The 12513-nt window shown below is 39.3% G+C and overlaps 1 protein-coding gene across 9 annotated transcripts in view; it reads left to right on the top strand.

The window, feature by feature from the left end:
* Window positions 1-6918, top strand: part of HERC3 (HECT and RLD domain containing E3 ubiquitin protein ligase 3) — a 126613-nt gene extending 119695 nt beyond the window's left edge. For all 9 annotated transcript variants that reach the window (XM_063610237.1, XM_063610239.1, XM_055297014.2 and 6 more), the window contains 3 exons: window positions 2470-2653; window positions 2880-2982; window positions 5137-6918. In XM_063610237.1, coding sequence (XP_063466307.1) covers window positions 2470-2653; window positions 2880-2982; window positions 5137-5345 — 496 coding nt within the window. In that variant the 3' untranslated portion in view covers window positions 5346-6918. The remainder of the gene's footprint in view (window positions 1-2469; window positions 2654-2879; window positions 2983-5136) is intronic.
* The last annotated feature ends 5595 nt before the right edge of the window (window positions 6919-12513 follow it).

The raw sequence follows: 12513 nt of genomic DNA, 5'->3' as shown, positions 1-12513 counted from the left end.
GGCTAATTTTTTGTAGAGACTGGGTCTCGCCGTGTTGCCCAGGCTGGTTTTGAATTCTGGGCTGAAGCCATCTGCCTGCCTCAGTCTCCCAAAGTGCTGGGATTATAGGCATGAGCCACCGCACCTGGCTAGACAAAGATCTTTTTACATTAATGCCTTTGTTTTGAAAAATGAACACTTACACATCTCATGTATGCATCATATTTGTAATTTCATACTCATAAGCAAAATCTTATATCCATAAACAATACGATAATACTAGCTAATACTTACAAAGCAATTGTTATACACCAGCCTTGGTTTAAGCACTCTTAGATGTATTCACTCATTTAATCCTAAAGCAGTCCCATGAGTTATCTACTCTTACTCTCCCCATTTTACCAATGAGGACACAGAGGCATGGAGAAATTAAATAACTTGCCCAAGGGTCACATGCTCTAAGTGAGAGAGCTACTACCTTTTATAAGTAGCATTGTTTTAAGTGTTAAAACACAACTTACATAAATGCTGTCATATTTTACTGAACATGCAAATACTCGATTTTCACTCAGCATTGTTCTTGAGATTCTATTCATTTTGCTAAGTATAGATCTAGTTAATTCCATCAAAGTGCTCTGCTTTATGGTTTCCATCATATGACTCTACCATCTTTTCCTTGTCCATGTTCATATTAATGGATATTTAGTTTTGTTTCTCTAAATTCTCTATATTACAAGAAAATGCTGCAGTAAACTTCCCTGCACTCATCTTCTTATGCACATATGTTAGCGTCTCTGCATTACCTACCCTCTAGCACAGTAGCATGGTCAAGGGTATTTACATTTCCAACTTCTCTAGATATTGACAGAATTTCCCCCCAAAATGTTTATGTCTAGGTTCACAGTTTATATTTCCACTTGTGAGAGACTGAATATACCTATGGACAATGGCCAGGCCATATATAAATAAACATGGAGCTGAGACCCACAATCTGCAGCAACCTGCCCAGGAAACCAACCTCTTATCTGCAATAAGCAGCCCAGGAAGCCAACCTGCTATAAGTCAGACTTGCAGGCAGCCTGATTGCCATCTCTCTTGATAACTTCTGTAACGGTGGGCCCAAATAGGCCAGGATGTGTTTAATAATCAGCAACTTCCCTAATTTTTGTTCCTACTTCCAACTTAGGGCCAACCAGAGAAAGCCAAATACGCACCCTTAACCAGTCACATAGGATGCCCCACTTCTAGTTAGCCCACCTGCAGCTTCCCCAGACTAGCAGCCTCCAATCAGAGTGTACCTGAAGCCTTCCCTCTTTCCACTGTAAAGCTTTTTCACTCCTCTGCTTGACTTTGAGTCTCTGCCACAACACAAGTGACAGTGGCTGACTCTCTTGCTATAGCAGCTCTGAAAAAATAGCCTTTGCTCTTCTCATTTGGTTGATCTTTATATATTTTCCATGGTTGTGATATGTGATTCCCATCATTTCAGTTTATCTTCCTACCAGCTGCCTGTGAGGTTTCCGTTTTCCCCACACCTTCACCATATTGATATAATCTCATTTTTATTTTTATTTATTTTTTATTTTTTTTTATTTTTTTTGAGATGGAGTCTCGCTCTGTCCCCCAGGCTGGAGTGCAGTGGCGTGATCTCGGCTCACTGCACGCTCCGCCTCCCGGGTTCACGCCATTCTCCTGCCTCAGCCTCTCCGAGTAGCTGGGACTACAGGCGCCCGCCACCACGCCCGGCTAATTTTTTTGTACTTTCAGTAGAGATGGGGTTTCATCGTGGTCTCGATCTCCTGACCTTGTGATCCGTCCACCTCGGCCTCCCAAAGTGCTGGGATTACAAGCGTGAGCCACCGCACCCGGCCTATAATCTCATTTTTAAACTTAGGCCAGTCTGATGAGTGCAAATGACAATTCACTCATCTTCCTTTGCATTTGCCTGATTATTAGTGAGATGAAGCCATTATTTGAGATGGTTCTTCCCAGAGGTAAAGGTTTTATAAACAAGGAGTTATAAAATGAACCTTTTAAAATAGGTGAGGATACAAATATCAAGTGGTTTAGCTTTATTTGCTTCTGAGGATAGGGAAAGTGGCCTAGAACTGTTATCTTAGACTTTTTATTTTAAGCAGAAAAAGTCTTATTATTTTTTCCACACTAAATTTTAAGCAGGACTTTTAACATGAAAACTGGAATACCTCAGGTAAAGCCAGTAGTTTAGTTCTATATACCTGGCCTGCTCCCCTTCCTACCTGGCTTATCCTGCCTTGGATCACCTGAGGCACTTGGTGGAATGTTAGGGCTGGGGATGGAGAGGGAGGAGAGGAGAGCTGGTAACCTATATGATGCCTTAAGATGCCTCCTGATGTGAGAATTTGATGAAATTCCATTTTTTATCACTCCTAATCTCAGTGTAGAAGGGTAACTTCATAAGCTTTACAAGACTTTGAGCTAAATGTATTGATTTCTTTTGTGTTCTGGCAGGCAGGAATTTGTGGATGCTTACGTGAATTATGTGTTCCAAATCTCAGTTCATGAATGGTACACAGCCTTCTCTAGTGGCTTCCTAAAGGTGTGTGGTGGCAAAGTACTTGAGCTCTTCCAGCCTTCAGAACTGAGGGCTATGATGGTGGGGAACAGCAACTATAACTGGGAAGAACTGGAAGAGGTAAGCACGAAAGATTCTTTAACTCCTTTAACTCCAGCGAAGCAGCAGCAGCCTGGGGAGGTGTTCCCAGAGCCTGATCTCGTTCCAAGCATACTGTGGTTGAGTTAGATTTAGAGGTGTCCTGTATCTCAGCACTTATTTCTTAGCCTCAAATGCAAATGATATATAATGTCTACTATAATATTCTTCCAAGATACATTTTTTTCTTTTTCTCTTTTTTGGACAGACTGCCATCTACAAGGGAGATTACTCGGCCACACATCCCACTGTAAAACTATTTTGGGAAACATTTCATGAGTTTCCACTGGAAAAGAAGAAGAAGTTTCTTTGTAAGTATCAGTAATCTCAATATGGTATTTGTGTACATTTTAGTCTTACATACAGTATAGGATGATATGCTTCACAGCTGAGGCTTAACTCATTTAAATGGTAAAGACCAGGTAATTCACTATATGTATGCTTTTTGTCTTAATGATATCTCAGGCACAATATAGGTTGTTCATCCAGATCTGTTGCCTAACAAGAGGGGTTGCATGAAAGGAAGAAAAGAAGCATCTCACTGATTTTTATTTTCTTTCTTTCTTATTTTTTTGAGACAGAGTCTTACTCTGTTGCCCAGGCTGGAGTGCAGTGGTGTGATCTCAGCTCACTGCAGCCTCCGCCTCCTGGGTTCAAGTGATTCTCATGCCTCAGCCTCCCAAGTAGCTAGGACTACAGGCACCTGACACCATGCACGGCAGATTTTTGTATTTTTAGTAGAGATGGGGTTTCACCATGTTGCCCAGACTGGTCTTGGTCCTGGTCTTGAACTCCTGACCTCAAGTGATCCGCCTGTTTTGGCTTCCCAAAATGCTGGGATTACAGATATGAGCCACCACGCCCGGCCTGATTTTTAAATTATTCTAATAATACCAATTATTTTATATGTAAGTTATTCAAGTATTACATTTATGAAGTCAAATTGTTAGGATTAACCTCTCTTATCTCTCTAGCCTTTAAAATATATTACAAAGTATCCAGATGGAACTCGGAAGGTGTGACTTATAGCAGCTTTCTTGGGCTATAATTTATATACCATACTCATTTAAAGTGTATATTTCAGTATACACACAGTTGTGAAACTATCACACAGTCAATTGTAGAATACATTCATAACCTCAAAAAAGAAACCCCATACCTATTAGCAGTCATTCTCCATTTCTTCCCAACTCCCCCACCAGTCTTTATCTCTATGGATTTGCCTATTCTGGATATTTCATGCAAATTGAATCATACAATATGTAGACCTTTGTGGCTGGCTGAATGACATTTGAGAAGGGTAATAATACCTTTGGAAAGGAGAATGAATTCTAATTTACATGAACAAATTCAGCCTTTTAAAAATAGTTGAACTATTTCTCAGTTTGTGTCTGTGTGTAATCAGCGTCAGAAATTAGCTAGTGCATAGTATGGAATTTTAGTCATGTAAAATCAAAGCATGGGGTTTGATAGGCAGTCTATTTTGCTTTATAAGATGGAACATATATTGGTATTAATGTAGGACTTAACAGGTTCTGCTGCTCACATGGGAGCAAGGATGAGAGGAAGTGGAGATCTTACACAAGAATTCTTAAAAAGAGGGACCACTTCTCTTCTGCCTGGCTGCATTGGCTATTGAGAAGCAGTAGTGGAAGAGCTGAATGACAGGTTAAGGTTTGCCAAATGAGCTTGTAGGGCTGTGACATTCAAGAGATCCCTGCTCATGGTCCTGGGATTTCCCTAGAAAATGGCACTTTCTGTTCATTAGACGTATGGAAATGTTTGTCAACTCTGGAGATTTTTGGCAAGAAAGTTTATGTATCACAGCCTCAGGGAATGGCAGCTTATTTGAAAGTGCTTCTTAACTAATGATTTTCTTATAGTAATTTCCAGCAATTCAACTATGAGAATGTTGTTCAGCACTAGAAAACAAGGAAAGACAGCTGGCTGTCTTTCTCTGTCTGTCTCCCTCTCTGTCTTTTGCCAAGTCACAGTGCATGTCACAAGAGTGCAATGTCTAACATAATGTTTGGGTCAGCTCTTCGGGTTTAAGAAAAATGGAGACGTGGAAAGGAGAGCAAATAGATCCTAAATGGAATTCCGTAGACAAGGTGGTACAGGCATCAGGCACTTGAGGTGAGAGGAGACCCTGAGGTCAGAGACTTCAGTCTTCTTCCTGTTTTCCCCTTAAGATCAGCTCCTCTTTTCCTATGACAACAATTCCTTCCCTCTTTGATTTTTGTGAAATCTCCTAACATTTGTGAAGGCATACATTTGATTGAGGCCTTTTTTTGTCTTAAGGGCATCTAAGCATCATTCCACAGGATGCATATTGGCACATAAATGTAATTGTACTTCTCATGCAAGCCACAGGGTGTCATGCCTTCCTCTCTTGTTGCTAGAAGGATCTCTGAGATCCATTTTCCATTTGCTTAGCTGCTAATGCCATTTCTCGTTCTCCCCAGTGTTCCTGACAGGCAGCGATCGGATTCCCATCTACGGCATGGCCAGTCTGCAGATTGTCATCCAGTCCACAGCCAGCGGGGAGGAGTACTTGCCGGTGGCCCACACTTGCTACAACCTTCTTGACCTCCCCAAGTACAGCAGCAAAGAGATTCTGAGTGCCCGGCTGACCCAGGCCCTTGACAACTATGAAGGGTTTAGTTTGGCCTGAGGCTTCTCAGCTTGTCCAATATTTACCTTCGTTCCTCAATGTCCACATTGAGGCCTATACAGAAAATCATGGGGAGTGATTTCTATTTTTTTATTGTCTAAGTGGGTTGGGACTTTTAAATACTGAGCCTGGTTGATGTGTTTCTGGGATTGTATAGCAGTAAACAACCTTTTTGAAAAATTAGAGGTTGGGGATGGGGTGAAAAATTGGCCCTTGTATGGGAGGTGTTTTTGTTTTTGTTTTAAACCAAACTACCCAGTATTCCTTGCACTTGTGAATGTGTTGCACTCTGCTGGATGAAATGGCAGTGGATTGTTAAACTTTAATTTCCCAAATGTCTCTCTCAGCCCTGATCTTTTCTCACAGTGCTTCCTTGTCCTTCTCTTAACCTCTCATTCCTCTATAAGAATGATTTAGACTGACCCGTCCTTTCTTATCTGCGCATGCAAGAACATCATCTTCCTCTGTACACTTGGAAATGCCTCTGGCTTGTTGCAGCCCTCCTTTAACCCAAAGGAGGAAAGGACTACTTCAGGAACTCCCAATTCCAAAAAGCTGAGTCTGGGTCCATTATTTTGGCAGAACTCCTAAGAATTTATGGGAGCCTATATAAACATATCTTGCTTTTAAAAAGTTCTTGAGGGAATAGCAACTTTCCCATGGCTGTGCCTATTTCCTAGACCTTTTAAAAGATGTGCAGAGCAGCTTAGCATTCATTGCAGCTGAGCCTAATTTTTTCTTGCTCATCCTTGTCCCTTTGACAATAAGGTTAATTGATAGACCCACCACCTCTTCCACTCTCGCTTTTGGAGCAAGTTGCATTAACTATTTTGAGTCTCTATATTGTCCAAGAAAAGTAGAAATAATAAATTTACTTTCCCTTTTTCTATCACCTTATGTCCTCTACCATTTTCTCCTTCCTCCTTTCCCTTATTTTCTCCTTTTCATACCCTGCGTCCTCCCTGATTTTCCTTTCGTTTCTTCTTTATTTTATCCCATTCTCTGTTACTTGACTCAGTGCTCCCTTCCTCTCTTCTCCTTCTAGTGGATGCATGCAGCCTTTTTTTCAATTTTTATTTAAATTGCAAAATTTTTACTCAGATTTTTTTTCCTCTTCCCTGATTGCCAAGATTTAAGGACGTTCTTTATTATGAAACTTTATCACATTCGAAATGTTTGTTTACAGTGGGATTTTAGGGGGGATTGTGTTTAAATCAAATATATGTATTTTAAAAATAATGACATGCTCAACCTTCCTCATCATGGAGTAAGAAAATTCTACGTGATTAAAGAATCCATGTAAGTCTAATTTTAAATTCCTAGTAACTAGAGAAAAGACTTATTTATATAAAATGAAGTATTTATGAACTGTGATAAAGCATCAAATCTTGATGAAGGATTGTAGATTTTTGCTTTTTGTTTTTAAAACTTATTCCAATTGCTAAATTGGTAGTTTTTCAGTCTTTATAAATACAGGATTAAAAATATATATACAGTTATATGAAATGTTTATTTTCTATGTGTGTGCATATAGTTCAATATTATGCAATAAATTTGGTGTTTTAACTTAAAACTATTTCTTATTGTACTTGCAGAATGGATAGCTTGCTTTCAGTAGAAGCATTAGGTCATATACTCAGATAAACTGATAGAAGGTCAGATTTGATTCCTGCATGAGAAAGTAGAGCCAAGTGCTGCAGAAATGGAGAAGAAAGCAGGGGCAAGGGCAGATGGCATTAAGGAAGAATGAAGTTTTTGAAGGTTGGGATGGACGAAAAGGTGTTTCTCATGGAGAGGGAGGCTTTAGCAAAGGCTCAAACATTGGGGCATATTTAGGTAAGAGCCAAGAACAGTTTGAAGGGAACATCAGAGGAAATAGGCAAATAATAGTAAATAATGGTAAGTAAGACTTGGGAGAAAGAAGGTAGATTTGGGGCTGAGGAACTAGCCTAACACTGGAACTTTAGCAGTAGTCAAGTAGGATTTGTTTCAGTGTTCAGAACCTGAGGGTGGTAAGACCTGAGCCGGGTCTTAAGAAGGAAAATGTGGATGGTCTAAATCTGGAGGTATTGAGGTGGGAAGGACTGAAGCAGAAAGACGGGAGCTGAGACAGCAGTGACAGTGGCAGCAGCAGAACTAGAGAAGAGTGTCTGAGGAGAGGTAGGGGGAGTGAGTGGAGGGGCTAGGAGCCTGCAGGGAGAAGGAGGCGCTAAAGGTGGATCAGAGACTGGTTCATTTAATGATTGGTGATTGTTAGGCCACTTAAGCACACCAAAAGTTTGTGAGACACAGAAAAAAAGAAAAAAAGGATTTTAAGTAAATTGGTAAAGCAAGTAAAATGTATTGTTTTGCCAGATTAAAAAGGTAGTAAAGAGAATAGGAGCTTTCCATTAATAAGCTCCATTCAACAAACATTTAATAATCTACATAAGTGCTACATTTGAGGGGTTAAAAACAAACCCCACTACATTTAATTTTGCACAGAAATTGCCAAAGTATTTTAACTAACTTTGAGTCCTCAGAATTCTCATCCATGAAATGAGATTGGATCAGATAATTTCTAAGTTTACTTTGAGCTCTAAAATTTTATAATTCCATTACTGAGAGAGTGCCTGAACATAGAGATACCCAATACATATTTCTAAAGATTTGTCGCATGAATGAAATCTCGTGCTGCTTCTAAAACACTATGATTTTTCTAAGATAGTTTCCTTTTCCCCTTCATTACCAATGCTTTAGAGGACTTACATCTTCTGCATAGGCATTTCTGGATTTGCCTACCCACCTACCAACCTTCCGTCCCCTGAAAACTTTCAGATGCTTCTTCATTGTTTTAGTCATTTACCACTTTAATGAAATTATCTGGCAACTTTATTGTGGTGGGTGGGGATCAATGACAGTGTAATGAGGCAATTAGCAAATTCTGATGGTTCCATCTAGTCCATGTGAAAGTCTCTTGATGTTTTATATGGTACTCTTACTAATAATCCCAGAGAGCAGGGGTTGGCAAACTATGGCCCATGGGCTAAAACAGTTTTTACATTTTAAAAGGGTTGAAAACTTTAAAAATGGAAGGAAATATGACAGAGACTGGATGGCCTAACATATTATCTAGCCCTTTACAGAAAAAAACTTACCAATCCTTATGAGGGAGACTTGCAAAAATCACAGTAACAGAGTGAAAAACCTTCTTGAAGTGTTAGGAGGAACTTGAGTCATCATTTGATGTTGAATCAGAGAGAACAACTGTTTGGGCTTATTTGCCTCAGAGGTAAGAAAATCAAGTTTTAACTAAGATTAACCCACAGAAGTAGATATTAATACTAAGGTTTTGACCTAATAATAACTAACCTGTATTAATTGTGTGCAGTGTACCAGACCCGTATGAGATCCTGCACCAACATTTGCTATGCACTAACTAGTTTAATTGCCATTACCAGGGTCCTCCTGGCTCTGCTATTTACTAGCTGTTTGACCTTGGGCAGGTTTCTTAACCTCTCTATGTCTCATTTTCTTCCTCTTCAAAATGAGAACAGAAATAGTGCCTACCTCATGGAGTTGTTGTGAGGATTAAATGAATTAATGGAAAGCATATAGAATAGCGCTTAGCACATAATAAGCTCTCAGTAATTAGAATTACCATTATTATCCCAGTTTTTCACATGAAGGAATTAATGTTTAGAGAAAATAGTTGCTCATTATCACAAAATAGTGGGACCTGGACTTGACTATTAATCTGTGTTATGCCCAGCTGCTAGAGAGGGGCAACAAATTGGACTAAGGCTGCTCAGTAGCCAAATAAAAAGGAATGTTGTAATGTGGCAGGTAACTTCTTTGACCACATATCTGCGAAGACATCGCACTGAGTTCCACGTATCTGCAATGACATCACACTGAGTTTTGTTTTGCTGCCAGTGTGCAATTCAGTAGTGATCAGTGCAGTTCTCATGTCATTTGCAGTGGGTCTCAAGTGAAGCTGGAGGTCTCTGTTGGTAGTTAGTAGCCAGGAAGCAGGTATGCTTAATGCCTTGCATTGCATAGAACAATTCCTCTTTATCCTGCCCAAGATGCCAGTGGGCACTGCTATGGTCTGAACGTTTGTTTCCCGCTTAAAATTTATGTGTTGAAACCTAACCCCCAAGATGATGGTATTAGGAGGTGAGGTCTTTGGGAGGTGATTATATCATGAGGGCAGAACCTCATGAGTGGTATTAGTTCCCTTATAAAAGAGAACCCAGAGAGATGCCTTGCCCTCCCTACCATGTGAGGACACAGCAGGAAGGCACAATGTGTGAGAAAGTAGGCCCTTGCCAGACACCACCAGTGCTTTGATCTTGGATTTCCCAGCCTGCAGAACTGTGAAAAATAAATTTCTGTTGTAAATTACCTAGTGTTTGGCATTTTGTTATAGTGGCTTGACTGGACTAAGACAAGCCCCTTTGTAAAACACAGAGAGGGATGGACTTCATACCCTTTAGGGGATCCTTCTCTGTAGAATTCTTTTTTTCAGAAGACTATTTTTTTCTTTTATTAATAAGCTTTTTATTTTTGAATACTTTTTTATTGGTACATAGTTGCACCTATTATGGGGTACTTGTGATATTTTGATACAAGCATACAATGCATAATGATTAAACCTAGGTAATTAAGATATCAAAACATCTATCATTTCTTTTTGTTGGTTACATTCCAAATGTTCTAGCTATTTTTAAACATACAATAAATTATTAAATATAGCCACCCTATTGTGCTATCAAACAATAGAGCTTATTCCTTATATCTAACTGTATTTTTGTACCCATTAACCAACCTCTTTTTATCCCTCTCCTCCTAGTATTTGCCCAGCCTCTGGTAACTATCATTCTATTCTCTACCTGCATGAGAGCAACTTTCTTAGCTCCCACATTTGAATGAGAACGTGCAATATTTGTCTTTCTGTGCCTGGCTTATTTCAGTTGACATCGTGACCTCCAGTTCATCCATGTTGCTGCAAATGGTAAGATTTCATTCTTTTTTCATGACTGAATAATATTCCCTCATGTTTATAGACCACATTTTCTTTATCCATGCATCTGTTGATGGATATTTAGGTTGAGTCTCTATTGTGGTTATTGTGAACAGTGCTGCAACAAACTTGGGAATGCAGATGTCTCTTTGACATACTGATTTCCTTTCAAATTTTGGACATATATGCAGCAGTGGGATTGCTGGATCATATAGTAGATCTATTTTTAGTTTTTTGAGGAATCTCCGTACTGTTTTCTATACTGGCACTAATTTACATTCCCACCAAAGGGTGTGAGCATTCCCCTTTCTCTGCATTCCTGCCAGTGTCTGTTATTTTTTGTCTTTTAGATAACAGCCATTTTAACAAGGATGAGATGGTATCTCACTGTGGTTTTGATTTTCATTTCCCTCATTATTAGTGATATTGAGTGTTTTTTCAAATACCTGTTGGCTATTTATAGGTCTTCTTTTGAGAAATGTCTATTTAGATCATTTGCCCATTTCTAAATCACATTTTTTTTTTTTTTTTACTCTTGAATTGTTTGAGTTCTTTATACATTCTGGTTAATCTTTTATTGGATAGACAGTTTGCAAATATCTCCTCCCATTCTGTAGGTTGTATCTTTACTCTGTTGATTGTTGCCACTCCTGCGCAGAAGCTTTTTAGCTTTATGTAATCATATTTATCTATTTTTGCTGTTGCTGCCTGTGCTTTTGAGGTCTTACCCAAAAAATCTTTGCTCAGACCAGTGTCCTGAAGCATTTCCCCAATGTTTTTCTTCTAGTAGTTTTATATAATAGTTTCACGTCTTAATTTCATCCATTTCGATTTGGTTTTTGTACATAGTGAGAGGTATGGAATCTAGTTTCATTCGTCTGCATATGGATATCCAGTTTTCTCAGCACCAGTTATTGAAGAGGCTGTCCTTTCTGTAATGTATGTTCTTGGCACCATTGTCAAAAATGACTTGGCTGTAAACATGTGAATTTATTTCTGGGTTCTCTATTCTGTTCTATCAGTCTATGTATGTGCCTGTTTTCATGCCAGTACCATGTTGTTCTGGTTCGTATGGCTTTGTAGTTTTTTTTTTTTTTTTTTTGAGACAGAGTCTCGCTCTGTCACCTAGGCTGGAGTGCAGTGGCATGATCTTGGCTCACTGCAAGCTCCACCTCCTGGGTTCACGCCATTCTTCTGCCTCAGCCTCCCAAATAGCTGGGACTACAGGCGCCCGCCACCACACCCGGCTAATTTTTGAATTTTTAGTAGAGACAGGGTTTCACCGTGTCAGCCAAGATGGTCTCAATCTCCTGACCTCATGATCCGCCCACCTCGGCCTCCCAAAGTGCTGGGATTACAGGCATGAGTCACCGCGCCTTGCCTGTAGTATATTTTTAAGTCAGGTAATGTGATGCCTTTAGCTTTTTTTTCTCAGGGTTGCTTTGGCTATTAGGAGTCTTTTGTGATACGTATGAATTTTAGAATAGTTTTTTTTTATTTCTGTGAAGAATTTTATTGGTATTTTAATAGGGCTGGCATTGAATCTATAGATTGTCTTGGGTACTATAGATATTTAACAGTATTAGCTCTTTCAATCCATGAGCATCGGAAGTCTTTCCATTTATTTTTGTCTTCTTCCATTTCTTTCATCAGTGTTTTATGTTTTCATTATAGAGATCCTTCACTTTGGTTAAATTTATTCCTGGGTATTTAGTTTTTTGTAGCTATTGTAAATAGGATTGTTTTCTTGATTTCTTTTTCAAATTGTTAGCTATTGGTGTATAGAAATGCTACTGATTTTTGTATGCTGATTTTGTATCCTGTAACTATACTGAATTTTTCAGTGCTAATAGATTTTGGTGGAGTCTTTAGATTTTTCTAAATATGAGATCATGTTGCCTGTGAACAAGGATAATTTGGCTTCTTCCTCTCCAATTTGGATGCCGCTTCTTTCTTGCCTAATTGCCTTGGCTAGGACTTCTAGTAGTGTGTTGAATAAAAGTGGTGAAAGTGGGCATCTTTATCTTCTTCCAGATCTTTGAGGAAAGGTTTTCAGTTTTCCTCTTATTATGGAGACAGAGTCTTGCTCTGTCACCCAGGCTAGAGTCTGGTGGTATGATCTTGTCTCACTGCAACCTCTGCCACTTGGGCTCAAGCAGTCCT

Source organism: Symphalangus syndactylus, chromosome 10 (assembly GCF_028878055.3).
Source record: "Symphalangus syndactylus isolate Jambi chromosome 10, NHGRI_mSymSyn1-v2.1_pri, whole genome shotgun sequence".
NCBI classification, from domain to species: domain Eukaryota; kingdom Metazoa; phylum Chordata; class Mammalia; order Primates; family Hylobatidae; genus Symphalangus; species Symphalangus syndactylus.
Note: the sequence above shows the minus strand (reverse complement) of the source record. Positions and strands in the feature narration are given on the sequence as shown.